At 37.5% G+C, this 15,377-nt stretch overlaps 1 protein-coding gene across 1 annotated transcript in view; it reads right to left on the bottom strand.

The window, feature by feature from the left end:
* The window catches only part of LOC108887372 (teneurin-3-like), a 270,632-nt gene that overhangs the window by 107,885 nt on the left and 147,370 nt on the right, over positions 1-15,377 (bottom strand). The window contains 1 exon segment of the mRNA XM_051070563.1: positions 1,775-1,948. Coding sequence (XP_050926520.1) covers positions 1,775-1,948 — 174 coding nt within the window.

The following is a 15,377-nucleotide window of genomic DNA, read 5'->3' as shown; positions in this document are numbered from 1 at the left end:
AATTGCTATCCAAGAACGAACAGATGCCCTGCAACAATGGAAAATATAGTTATGTGGTTTCTCAATATTTTTACTACATTATGTCCACTACATCAACAACAACATAACACCAAAGACAATATAAGACACTACTGACAGTTGATTCATTCTGTAAATATTCATTTTACAATTTTTATGTTAAATGTCAAACTACCTCCATTCACAACTGTGGTTTTACCAAGAAGAAATAGTCTCAAAATAACATTAATTTCCTAAATACTAAATGTCCTCTCTCCAGGATGGTTGATAAACAACCATCCTTTAGGAAAATATGATTTTCCTAAAGGATTCTATATCTTCCAGAAGCAGTATGACTAAGTTTATCTTCTCATTAAATTACTGTGAGCGGCTCGACGTGCCATTTTCTGAAAGTGATGTGTGAAAACCACCAGATGCTAGGATGCCATTAAATCTACGTTTAACAATTATGAGTCATTCAGTACACTTCTAAGCAGCAGCTCCTGTCTAGAAATTCAAAGAATAGAATGGTGGGGTGGGGGGTGGGGGGGATTGAGAGGGAGATTATAGAAGATAAGAGAAAGGAGTGAGGAAAGACAGATAGACAAGAGAGAAATAAAGCTGTGTGGAAAAGGAAGCCAAAGGCAGGAAAAACACACTTTAAAAGAGTAATATCTAAATGCAAAAGAATGCCTGTCAGTGAATACACACTACCACTGTGTATGCACAGTACACCTTGTAAAGTATTCTAATAATATACATATTTGGATGAATATATTGTACTGACTCTATTTCTTTTTTCACATTCTGCAATAATAGTGGATTGAACTGTGGATTTCCCAGTAATGTCAAAGCATCCAAAAATATCAGCTTTACATTTTATTCCTATCACATTCAGGGATATCAGTTGAACTGTGTGTGTTTGGATATGAATTTCCTCTCTTCTGAAAAAGTCCTTCACAGAGAGACATCCTGTTTAGATTTATTTTAAGCATGATACTTTTTTTTTTTTTTTTTACTTAATTCAAATACTTAATACTTAAAAATCTAGTTAGCAGCTTTGATACAGACATGCCGGACTTCTGGTGAATGATGTTTAACAATGTTCCTGTGCTGACCTGTCCAATTTCAGGTGGACAAGTAACACAGAGTCGAGCCCAAACTACTTCAAGTTGTAAACTGTCAAAATCAGGTCACCATATATATATTTTAAGTGCCTTGGTTGTATTGATTATTTTGACTTTAACTCCTGTTGTGGACAGAAAGTAGGCTACTGTCCTAGCCATTGTTATTTGTCTGAAATTCCCATATTTATACCTGAACTAGACCACTTCGACTGACATGTGTGCAGGTGTTTTTTGCAAGGAACGAATGAAAATGGTTCTTGTATTAGATTTGTATTTTGCCAATGATAAAAATGGTCCAGTATAAAACTTTTTTGTATTTTTTTTTTTTTGTTGTTGTTGTTGTTGAAATTTGTTCAGAAACATGTCTTGGTGTGTGGAGGTCCTGGCAAAGGTTCCTTTGACCCAGAGTCATTCAACAGCCTGGTAGCAGTGCAGAGAGATTCTCCTCTGGAGATTCCTGCATAGCTGAGACAGTGTACACGTTGAAGATGTACGTGAAGGGCTGGGTAGCGTGGTGCAGACAGAGGGAGGGGTGGGATCAGCGGAGTGATTTGCTTTCAAGTCTCATGTTAGTGCTAACTTGATTTTTAGAAATTGCATATTGTAGCCTTAAGCAGTATCCAACAGGACTGTGCTTCATTCCATCTTACCTCCACGAGCAGTACTTTGAGGTTTTCTTGAACTTGAAGGCAGAGCGGGACAGGGTATTCCTCGGCAATGGCCTGGTGGGCGGGGAGTACACGGAGCCTGTTGCCATAGTGTAGCCAGGAGTTGCCGTGGAGAAGAGGGGGGTGGTGCCTGTACCTGTCTTAAAAAGGAAGTGCCTGGAGGGTGGAAGAAAAGACAGAGAGAAATTAGTTGGGGAACAGTAGTATGGGACACTGGCTTTTCCTGCATACACAGAAAATTAACACACATACACAACTGTCACATACTTCTGCCCCCCAGTGGGAGCATCAAACTACACACCATATCCATGTTAACCAACCCTAAGCCATGTGTACTGATTATGATCCATCTCGGACATTAACTTTTTGTTTAACGAACATTCTGTACTACAAACTAATTTTGTTCTGACTAATGTCCCAAAACGGCACTTGAAAGTAACTCGACTTCTATAACTGATGTACGTCATGTTGGTTACAAGATGTCAACAATTACTTTGCTGAGTAAAGTGTTATCTTAGCCAACAGAACCAACGACTGGAGCAACAAAGATAATGCCCAAGCTGTAGTTAATCCCTGTTTTTCTTTAGCAGGATCTGTTCCCAGATCTGTTCTCAGATCCCAGTTACTGAGAGTCTGTGTCTGCTAATTTGGCAGTGTTTTATCCTTATGTAGACCACAATGATTGACTTTAATAATCTCAATTATTCACCAATATGAAGTGTTTTCATACCATAAGTGTGTGCACAGCAGGGGTGACAAAGCTTTATGACACCCATTACCTTCATACTTCTTGTGAAAAGTAAAATCAGTAGTGTTCTTATAGTGGATGGATGGCTGCCGATTATAAGCAACAAGAAAAACAGATATTGCTTGGAAATTTACAGTCTACCAGACCACTACTGGGGTCAGCTAACAGTGAATCGATACTGTTTTTAGAAAAACATACTACTCACCTCTAAATAGAATTGATGTTATTAAATATCTGGTGACAGATAACTGGAATAAGTTCAGAGTAAGACAGCTCATCTCTCAGTGTGACATTGCTCTGGTTTTACCAAAAAAAGAAACTCTTCAAGTACTTAATGTCTTAACATTCCAACTGGAAAATCCAACCAAGGGATAATGGACTATATAAAGACAACATTTACATGGCTTTACGTTATTTTTAATTCCTGTGAAGTTCTGTCTTTCCAAAGTGGGGAAAATCACTGGCACATACATGTATGTCTGCAGTAATTACCAAGGTCACAGTGTCTAATTAATGACAGAACCCCAGCTAACAAGCATCTGTAATTACAATTAGACTGCTCTCTAACAGGGCTGTGTGATTAACAATTAGAAACTATTATAACAAGGGATCTTTAATTTATACCTTCCTTGCGGCAAAATATGAAAAGAGAGAGAAGACGACAGAAAGATGAAAGATAACTGAATGAAAAGCAAAAGAGAAAGACAGCAGAACTACAGTGAGAAAAAGACACTGAGAATTACTAGATTTTTTTGCATGTGTCTTTAAGCACAAACACATTTTTAAGCATTTACTGAAAAGCATGAGACATATTCAGTCCCTCAATCACACAACAGCCCAAAATAAGAATAGTTCAATATTTCTGGATGTACTGTTGGTATCTAACAGAAAACATGTTTTCAGTCCTATCAGTTTATCAGTCTGACATGAGCCCTCAACAGTATCTACATTAGTGCAAGTTTTTCAGTAAAATACTCCTCAGAGCCTGTCTGCCAGTTGATACTATTTATCTGATGTCAAAGATGTAAACCAGCTGCTGACTGTATTGTCAGAGTTAACAGCTAGCTGGAGTCTATTCACCTGGCATTAACATTCAACAGAGTGCAACCATGTAGCACTTGACACCATGCAAATGCAAGTGCATACTGTAAATGCAGGAAAGAGGTTGTATGGGTGTTTAGCATTTCAATCCACCGCACCACAGGGATGCACAGTGACCACACTGTAAATGAGTGTAAAGATTTTACAGTCATTGTGCAGCAGGATGTAGGTGGAGGCACATCTTGTGAACACCTCTGCTGCTCTGTTTGGCTTTTAGCGAGAGAAAATGTAAATGAGTGTGTTTTTCTATTAACTACTGCTCACGGAGACACAAATATTGTGGGGAGGGTGTTTATATAATCAGAGGAGCACCATAACTCTTCTATAAACCTGATGCATAGTTGTTGCAGTTTGTTGCCTTATATGGCATTTAAGTCACTTTAATGGAGGAGTTTGTTTCCTCGTTCTACAAGTGGTGTTGTCTGCTGCTGTTTTTATTTTTGTTTTTCTGTCTTGGGATTTTCGGTGGTCTAGAAACATGTACTGGTGGCAGTGGTACTCCGCTGTGGCTACACTGCCAGAATGAACTCACTAACCACCACACCAGTAGGTACAGCTGTACAATCTGATTATATGTATTGCCATAACACTCAAAGGTGTTTTTAATATTTCATCCACCTGATATATATTTAATATATTACATTCCAGCAACACCTCCTGCTACAACCTTAGTAATAAACTTAAAGTAGAATTATCACCTTTCTGATGGTGCCAACAAGACTGAAAATATACAACCTCTATAAAACTGGAATGGCAGAGCTGGTGTATTGTATTGCATTACAGGTTTTTTTTTTTTTTACAAGTTATTCATGTATTTATCTACTGCTGTTGTGCAGTAAATAAATAAATAAAAACACTATTACTGCTTATTATTACAATTATTATTTATTGACATCATTAATATCATTATTGTTTATTGCTGACTATGTAATTCATGACAAAATGTTATTACAGGGAGACATGTTCTCAGTGTTGTGTTACCAGTGTTGATCCTGAGATGTGTATGAATAGTTTTGGTTGCATGCAGAACATGCAGGTTAACTGGTGACTCTAAATTGCCCGTAGGTGAGAATGTGAGTGTGAATGGTTGTTTGTCTCTATGTGTCTGCTCTGTGATAGACTGGCGATCTGTCCTCTCGCCCAAGCTTGCCAAGTCAGCTGGGATTGGCTCTAGCACCCCCTGCAACCCTTAGGGATAAGCGGTATAGATAATGGGTGCATGGTGTATTTTGGATGTGATGTTAACTGTTGTACATATCAGTTAAGAGAGGTGTCTGAGCAGTTTTGAAAAAGTACACTCAGTATAACGAAATGCATGCCTCGGTGAGTGTAAGTGGAAGTTACTTCAGTAGCATCAACATTTAATAAAATTAGCTTAGTTATCTAGTGGGACAGGATCATGATCTATATATAGACACTGCAATGGCATGTGTAAATGTAATCCAGCTAAATCATATCCATAGATAGATTGAGACAGACAGACAGACAGACAGACAGACAGACAGACACACACACACACACACACACACACACTGTTCAGTTTATATTGAAAAAGAAAACTCAGGCAATTGCTGTCGCTGATATAAGCTTAATTAAAAACAGAGTCATGCTAATACAATCTGACAACAATGGTGGTCTCCCTTGAGAAACTCAAATTATTTTCCTCTGGCTTTCATTTTTCTTGTTCTATTTTTGCCACCATTTCCTGCCTTTCATCACCAACATCACTTTAATATCATTTAATTATGAAGTTGTAATTGGGCTGTGAACACTTGGAAACGCCACAGAAAATCTTGAAACCAATAAACATCAACAATAAATCTGAAAATACAGCTGCAAATAAAGTTCAAACAAACCAGAGTAAATTACCCCAAAACATAAGAGTTTATGGGCTGTCAGAGATGATGTTTACATTCCATAGTTTGTTTGAAAGCTGAGCATATTGAAATGAATTCTGGACTGATGGTCATATTTAGCTTTTTCTTTTAGCATTGTTTACTACACAGAAAGACTGAACAGAAAAGGTTTGTTAAATAAAATGGACTCTGTTAATTAAAAAAAAAAATCACTACTATCTGTGTGTTTGCACAGGTTTATAGTTTTAATTTAGCAACAATCAACCACTTTATAATGATAATAATAATATTCATAGAGCACTTTTCGGATCCAATTGCATGTTTAATTGGCATGTATGTTCCAGTGGAGGTGGTGGTTTGCATAGCGGTTATACAACGATCTCGATGTGGAATAATGTTTTAATATGTGATGTAATCAGAAAAATTTAGGCTTGTAACCAGTGTGGGAAATAACCCTGTTACAGTGTCCCAGGTCTGTGCCCAGTAACCTTTAAAGATTTTACTGAGCTTTTCTGAAGTTAACTTACCTCTAAACCTGAGCAAGTGTTACACGTACAGTTTATTCTTATTCTTATTATTAATATTATAATAACATTTGTTATTATTATTACAGGTTAAATGTAAATGGAGATTAAATTTAATAATTATTTAGTCAAACCAGCATGGCTTAGCTGTTAAACAGGCCATTATTCATGTGTTGTTCTCCCCTTTTAACATTTAAGCATGCAACTTACCTGTATAGTATAATGAAGTAAAAAAATATATTGCCCCAAACCAAGGTGGGTTTATATCATATTTTACACAACACCTGTAAAGTGTTCAGCATGTGTAAACACAATGCAACCTTGTTACATTTTCAATCTCCTCTCTCCCAGGCTTAAACTGAAGCAACTTCACTTTGTTAAAGTTGTGGATGGTGTTTTGGGGAAATATTGTTTAGTTTTCCAATCGCTTGGAGGAGCAAACTTTATACTGCTGTGTTTGATAAGAGGGGACGGTTGCTTGAACACTTTCATTTGCATCATAGCAATTAATGACACAGTAAGTCTCAGAGCATACAGTACTGTTTTGATGATAGTCTTACAGGATTAAAATGTTTTTATACGTGGGGACCTGTACAGTCTCTTGGAATAGAGTTGGGATAATTAATACTAATCTCACAATCAGTATGCTATCAATGACACTGCTCACCAAGACAAGCTTCAACTAACTGAACAGATTTTGTTTACTGCAAACAGTATGCATTTGAGATACATGATACTTTGTCAAAACCAATGATGTTTATCACTTAGAATTGCAAATGTAATGGAAATTGTGTGATTCCTGATTATGTGTTGCCAATCTGTCAGTTCCTCATTAATCCGATAGTAAATGGCAGCTCAAAATAGAAATACTTCCATAGACGTGAGGAGGATGACTTTATCTCCAAAGCCAAAATGTGAGGTGAAGTTTTTTGGATGATCAGTTGTCAAGAAAGCTTCAAACACCAGTTTTCTTATTACTTGACATGAAAAAAAAGTTGAAATATAAAATGAGGCTAGTGCAGCACCGGAACAATTTACACCATGCATGTGCCAGGGTTATGAGGTGGAACTCAGTCACGATAGTACGCTCCACACCATCATGCAGACATCAGTTTGTAGCGGATCAGCCAACTCAGGCAGTAACAAACAAGACCAAGTGACCGCACATGCTGCTGTCAGGAAAGCAAGCAACACTAATGCAGGCCAACCAATCAGCCCCTACCAACAGGCACATTTTGAACAGGCACTGCATTAGTGTTTGTAAATTAAAATAAAATGCTGAAAAAGTGTAAAATAATGGGACATTTAAAAACAAAACGCCAAATTTGGTACATATAGCTTTAGATATTTAGAAGAAATATGTATACTGGGCCATTGCAGATTGACATTCACAAATATTATTGACATACAAGTGAAAAATATGTTTTATAATAATGTAAACAATAATAAATGGTGGGATTGTGTCTCCATGAAGAAGTGAATTAGCAGCAGTAGCAGTAGTGAGTACAGCTCTGTATTAACATAGGCCAAAATCAATGTATCAGTGTTCAGTGAATGCTAATGTTCAGTGAAGTGAACGCTACTTAAGTTGTTTGAAAAGACCAGTGCAATTACAGCATACTATTTGAATCATTCAATGAACACATCTTGATGACATTAATTGTTCATCACAGCAAAGACAACCTGCCATGGACCATGACATAGCACTTTAATATTTGAGTGAATGAGAGATCTTAGAGTCATCTGGCTCATTCTCCCTCACAGAGGCAGCTTCTTAAAGTTGCAGATGATTTTGTCTTAAAAGTTCAAGGACCTGCCAACCAAACAACTCCTGAAGTACCTCAACAGTCTCTCACTCTGTTTTCCAGGTGAGCTTGTTTGCATTCAAAACACCGGGATGTACTTGATGAAAACTGTTCACTTTCCCCTGATGATGTTCAGTCTCTGAATATCTGGTCTGATCACAGTCTGATCAAAATCAACAAAGCAGTTTTCGAGGATTTCTGCTCTGAGACTGCACCACAAAATCATTGCACTGAGATGAGTCCACATCATTTATTCCTTGAGCAGCAGGTCCCAAGTTCGATACCCGGCCAGCCAGACTACGTCATTGCTCTGCTGTCTTTTACTTAAAAAACTTAACAGAGTGTTTCTTTAACTTAAAAAAACAAGTTTTTATTCAAAACACATCTAACTCACATCTAACTTACTCTTTAAAATTCTTTTGAGTTAAATTATCAGGTTGCACAGTGTAGTGCATCAACTTCATCATTAGTAGATTACAGGAAAACAGTCACATTTGTTTTACCAAAATCTGTCACCAAGAAGAATTACAGTTTACCAGCACTCTTATATACGTTTGAGTCACATGAGTTGGTATTTCTTTGCTTCTAATTAGCAGTGTCATCTTAAACACATGAATATATAGATGAAACAATATAGTCAACTTTGATGGACTGAAACAAATGAATATAGCAGCAGTGCAGCTTTAGTTTCCCCAGAATGGTTGAAATTCTGCTTCAGTGTCTTTTCCACTCAAATAAGATACAGTTTGAAGAGAAAAGCTAAATGCGTGCATTTATTTTGCATAAAACTAGAAACCTTCTGAGGCAGCAAATCAGCAATCAGTAGCTTTAATCAAATAATATTAGTCCTGCCATTTCATCATCCCCTGAGAGTCATAGTCATATCAGTCCAACCGTAGTTGGCAGCTGAATGTGAGCTAGAGACAGTGTTTCTTGTGAGATTAGAGACATGGGGTTTTTCAAAATGCTGCTGCACTGGAACATACAATATAACAGGACTGGGACTCTCAAAAAGCAGAAACACACAGTGAGGCAGCAGCTAGCATACCACCTCTATGTGTTTTATGAGTGTTTAACTGCAAGTCAATTACAGCAGATACACAGAGTGAGGATAATCAAGTGTAAAATGACTGTAACCACAGTGTGCTTAGCTGAGAGTAGCATGTTGTCAACCATAACTAATCTGGTAGCCCGCTAATAATAACAGCCCTTCAAATGCACTATTCTACAGCCTGCATTTACATTACATTAACACTACTTACACTGGGCCTTTTAAGTGTTTCTGACAATAGGAGTGAATGAGGGGGGCTGAGATCATGCTGCTGTGCGTGTGTTGAAGTGTGACATAAAGTAACAAAAGGGAAGACAGAGACAGAAAAAGACTGTAACTAATGTGTGGACAGTAAATGTTGTATATACTGTAGCTGGCATGTCTAACTCTGTAACACTGTGACTATATATATATATAAATATATATATATGTATATATTCTATTTATGTAAATTAATACTTGCTTTTTACTTTTGCTTTCTTATTTTACTTAATTAGTTTATTATTACTGTTTTGGCACCAGTATACCAAGACAAATTCCTTTCATGTGTAAGCTTACTTGGCAATAAAGATGATTCTGAATCTGATTACATTTCTCTTAAATTGCTAATTGTTATTGATCAAGAGATGTTCACAGAAACATCTCCAAAAAAAATAAATCCTGCAGGATAAGTGTCCAGCAACAGGAAAGGTTGCCATGGTAACATTGTTACTTCTCATGTGACTTAAATCTTACTGTAATTGGGATCCAAACTATTATTATCATCAGTGTTTTATGTTGAGTTGTAATTGCAGTTTTTTTTTCACAAGTGGTAGCACACATTTCTTTATACTGAGTCCACTTTTTCAAAACTGCTCAGACACTTCTCTTTACTGACAAGAACAACAGTTAATGTCACATTCCAAAATACATCAGTGCAACCAAAACAATTCATACACATCTCAGGATCAACTCTGGTACCACAACACTGACAACATGTCTCCCAAAAGTAACACTTGACCTGAAAGAATACTAACAACCAGTAATAAAATATTAATCACTGTTGCCTTTGAAGAGTCTTTTACTCAGATTTCATCACAAAAAAAACAAAGACACTTCTTTACTGCATAAACAATGCTATGACAGTATATGTCACAGAAATTAATCTGAGATGCTGCAGTATACTTCAATAGGCTTTAGTTTTTGTGTTCAACGAGGTGCTTTTATCACAAGATGAAATATGTTGAGCACCACTAGGCCTGTGCACTGTTAGCAATTTGTTTTCTTTTATAGATGATGTTTGGTTAATGTTGTATGGTGATCTTTTGCAGCCTGATCCACCTCTGCTAATCTTCTGAAGATATGTTCAAACATTCGGGTTTCATTATATTCAAGAATAGATGGAGGGTAAGGTGGAAGGTTTTGTGAACTTCTTCTGTATTAAACCAGGATCTTTATCAAACCTGAACCACAAAGCTGTGAGAGTCTAAACAGAGCCAGAAAACACTTTCATCATGCACTCCATACTGTGCTGTGAGATCTAAAATAGAACAAAAATGATCCAGAAGTATTGTCCTATTTGAAGCGATCATTGTGGTAGCAATAAATAACAGGCAATTGATGAATCAGTCAATTAATTCAAAAACATCTCTTCGATTGTGACAAGTTGCTGTTGAAGGTTCCTTTGAAGGTTCCGTTCTAGTTTGTTGACAGGGACATTTGTTTAACTATTTTTGTTTGTGTTATTGTTTTTTGTTTTAAGAATAAAACCTTAAGTTAAATATGTGCTTTAGTGGATGACTGGAAAAGTAAATATTTCTTATCATTTAAAAATTTGTTTTAAATGAAGGATTAAGGTATTAGAGCAAAGGTCACTGTTGTAATATACTATTTTCACAGTATATCTTCATTAGTGTGTGTGTGTGTGTGTGTGTTTGTGCATGTGTGTGATTGACATTGACACCTGCTCAATCCAACAGCTGTGTTGGGTGTCCCGTAACATGACAGGTGTGTGCACATGTATCTTTGAGTTTGTGCCTGTGTGTGTGTGTGTGTGTGTGTGTGTGTGTGTGTGTTCATTTGAGGGCACAACATTTGTCTTTGAGAGTGTGTGTGTGTGTGTGTGTGTGTCAATGTAGAGATTACCACCTCTAAATGAGGATATTCACACTCTCCTGTCATGTCTCATCCCATTTACTCCTCCATCTCCAAGGAGCCCCATAAATGCCCATAAAGGTTACTTCCTGGTTTCTGCTTGCCCTCAGAGAGCCACAGACTGCAGACACAGAATCTGTGAATTGACCTTAACATATTTACTACACTCTTTGTGTCTCTATCTGCAATATTAGCTCTTCTCTTCTCAGCAAGTAGACTATTTCATCCAAAATAATAAAGAAATGACATTCATTTCAAGTTGTCCTCTGCAGTATATCATTTACATAACAAAAATCACAGTTGTATAAATGCTCAATTTCCCCAGAAAAATGAGTCACAGATTTTTTAACAGTCATTGTCTGAGAATAAGCAAATCATTTTTAAAATATTTCATTTTCAAAATATCTGTACTTTTCATCTGTGATTCTTTCAATAGATGCTCTACAGTGGGTTTGTGGGATGTGAAGCACATTGGGGAATATGTGTGACGGCAACTGACTGGATGCAAGAAATGAAATGTCCTTCCATCACTACATATTTGATTTTATATTTAATATTGTATATCATATACTGAACTTTAATATTCTGGTATAAAAACTCAAAATGGCCAAATATAATATAGTATTACAGTATACATCTGCAATCCTTTATCTGCTCCGCCTCATATGGAAAGATTAAGGAACATTTAAAGTAAGCAACATTTTTCCTGCTGGATTAAAACAATTTTGACAATGTGCCTGCAGCACCTGTTCAAACCATGGTTACTCACAGTATGACACAGACACACAGCCTCATGAAGAGCTGCCATTAGTTACCATGGTGATTGAGTTTAGCACAGAGTGAGCTCCCATTTGGAGGCCAAAAAGCCTGGGTTAAACCCATCCTTAGGTTGCTAGTTCATTAATCTCAGCATTACTCAGGGTCAGGCAGCCTCTTTTTGCCACACAACTGTCATTATGATTAAAGTCTTTTGTTCAATTTGAACCACATATGTAGGAGGGCTCCCTTGTGAAGTAACCAATAAGACTGTATATATATATATATATATATATATATATATATGTGTGTGTGTGTGTGTCAGTTGGTTGTTTTGTCTGCAAAGATTTACTGTAGAGTCTATATGATACCATGACCACTTTAGACACGCACACACACACACACACACACACACACACACACACACACACAGACAGAGAGACAGAGAGAGAGCATCATCTTTCAAAACTGAGCCCACCCCCACTGAAAAGACAACACTATGTGAGTGTGGTATGTATAGTGGTATGTGTCTCTCCTTCCCTTTCTCTCTCCGTCTGTCCTCCTCTCTCTCTCCCCCGTCACACATTCAGACAGACTTGTAGATGAAACAAGTTTCGAGGCCTTCAGGAGACAGGGCACGAAAAAAAAAACTATTAGCTCTCAGGGTGGAGCTGAAAAATAAATGCTGTGTGACCTGGAGGCACTCCCTACATGGCAAATCAAACACATCCATCCTCTGCTGGACCGTGCAGTCAGCACTCCTTCTCTGTCCTGCAGACAGAGAAATGCTACATCTTCAAAGCTGAATATACTGTGATGGTTGGCTGGTCTGTCCTTCATGCCTTCTCTCTTTTTTTTCCCCAAATCATATGTACATATTACTCTAAAGATATGTACTATAATAATTATGCCTCTGTTTGAGACAGTCATCTCAGGAAAAAAAAAAGAATCATTAGTACTTTTAACAGGTGCCCAAAAATCAACATTTGTTTACATGGAGTGAAAACATCCTCTTGCAGCCACAGGAATTCTGAGTTGTTTTTTTTTTTTGCTGGCAGTACAGGAGGAAATAATGTCACTTTCGTTATTATAAAGCCTCAAAGGTCCACACAGAGAGGAGGCCAGAGTGGATGGATGGGTCAAAATGTCAGGCTTAAATACAAGAGACAGCTGATCGCTACCTGAGCTTAACTTATTTTTACCATGACAACAGTCCCCTAACATTCACAGTAGAAGCAGTAATTTTGATCAAAACCACCATGTTCCCTAACCATAACCATATTGCTATTTCAACCCAAATCTTTCTCAAACCCTAACCAATTTGGTTTTTTTGTCTAAACCTAACCAAACCATAACCATAGCAGGGTAAGATGTTATCCTGTCAATAGTGGTGTCAGGATGGTTTGACAATGTTTTTTTATTTTTATTTGGAGAACTTGTTGCTATTTTTCATGGATACAAATTTCAGAATGCTATTTTCTGCTTTCAGGCCTAGTTGATATCAGCTCGTGACATATTCCATATTTCATATAGTTTATTTATGTTGCTCTGGAAATGCCTGTTTCAGACAGAGGCTGAACTGAGGGCCTGCATAACAGGCCATTTCAAGATCAATAAGGAATTAAAAAAAACAAAACAAAAAAAACTGATTCATGCAAAGCTACTGTACTGGAGTCAGATCCATCCATCCATTATTTATACTGCTTATTTGTTAAGGGTCGCGGGGGGCTGGAGCCTAGTCCCAGCTGTCATTGGGCAAGAGTGGAGTCAGACTGTAAAATATAAATCTGGAAAATGAGCATAATAGGTCCCCTTTGAGGCTTGCAAATACATTTAGAACATAAGTGTAAATGCAGAGTGCCAAACTGATTGTCTTTTGCGAGGTAAAAGCCCTGCAGATACACAGGCTACACAGATACACAGATATTGCTGCTCACTGACTGGTGATAGGTCAGTTCCAGTGTGTTTTCAAGTTCATCCACTTTTATTTCACATTATACTCTTCTCAGTCACAGTTCATCAGCAATTTGGCCTAAAACACAAGGTTTCAAGGATAAACCTCCAGATCATGTTGAAAAGAGCGAACACTAGAATTTCATCAGCAACTCAACTTTCACGCTCAACTCTTAGGTCAGTGTTGCTCTTTTATTTCAATTTCATAAAGAAAAAAAAAGTTTTCCCCAGGACAGTTCGAAAGCTTTATCCATCCACCTTCCATTCATCTTAACAGGAGAACACATGCAATATCAACAAATATAAGTATCAACACTGATCAGTGAAACTACATCATAATCTTCATTTCAGAGTCTGATACACTGACTGGACCAGACCTCAAGAAAAGACCAATATCACGCCCTGTTCAGTGTCCTCTCTCCCTAACATTCCTGTTGGCTGACATGGTATTAGACAGACTGTGTGTGTGTATGTGTGTGTATGTATGTGTGTGTGTGTGTGTGTGTGTGTGTGTGTGTGTGTGTGTGTGTGTACTAGGCCTTTATGATAATGTAAAACTGCACCAGACTGGCTGTCCAAAAAGTCCCTAACTTCTGCCAAACACACACAACCCAAATGTTGGGAGTTACAAAGACAGACATTTCTCCGTCTATCAATCTGTCACTCTCCTTTTTTCTGGGTGAAAGACATTAACGAGAGCGGGACAGAAAAAGGAAGAAGGAGTGAAAGAGGGAGGGGGCAACGAATTGTCTGGTGAACAGAGGGTCAAGGTTAAAGTTGCGCTCATAAATTGTGTATGTGTGTTTGTGGGCAGCAGAGAGACAACGGGCCTTTATACAGTTGCCAGCGTGGTGTTACACTGCTGCCGAGAACAGTGATTTTCAAAATTTCAGCCAACTGTGTGTGGGACATTTGTATTCAACAAAGACAGAAAGAGAGAGCTACACATCATCCAGTGAATAGGAATTCAAGGTTCAAATTATCCAATAAAACCCATGTCACACCACCCTCAGAATGTTTGCTAGTGCTTTGAAAGGACAACTGCGGTTAGGTCTAGGAAACTAAAAGGCCTCAACGAAGGAGCTGATTTAGTTGTCTATGGATTCACAGTCTGCCTAAAGAGATCAGACGATGAGCAATATATTCATAGAAATCTTGGATCTCTTGTGTCTGAACTGCAGATTATTTTTGCATGATTTGCTGGTGACAGATTGAAGTAAATCAAATACATAATGTGTTATAACATAATGTGTAGAAACTTTGTACCCTGAGGACTTTGAGAGGTCTTACCAGTCATTAGCACTCAAGGATATATATCAACTTTCTTTTGAATCTGTATAGCCAGCAACAGAGCCACATTGGGTTAGCTGAACATTAGCTAATGAGAAACAACTGAATGTAATTAATTTGATAATAATAAACAGACTTTTTTGCCTGATGTTCTGCACATCTTAACATCTCTTTACAAAGATTTGTAGATTGATTTATTGGAGATGTGAACAAGTTAATAGAAATGGATCTAACCAGACAAAGATGGTCTGGTTAATATTAATGAGTGTGGGTTACAAACCTTCACTGTCTACAACTGCTGAGCACAGCCCCGTACCCTCGGATGATGGTATTAGTTTTGGCTGGTCTTATAGGTGCCAGGTGATGCT

The sequence above is a fragment of the Lates calcarifer genome, linkage group LG5 (assembly GCF_001640805.2).
Source record: "Lates calcarifer isolate ASB-BC8 linkage group LG5, TLL_Latcal_v3, whole genome shotgun sequence".
In the NCBI taxonomy this organism is placed as follows: Eukaryota; Metazoa; Chordata; class Actinopteri; family Centropomidae; genus Lates; species Lates calcarifer.
This window is presented reverse-complemented; position numbering and strand designations above follow the sequence as displayed.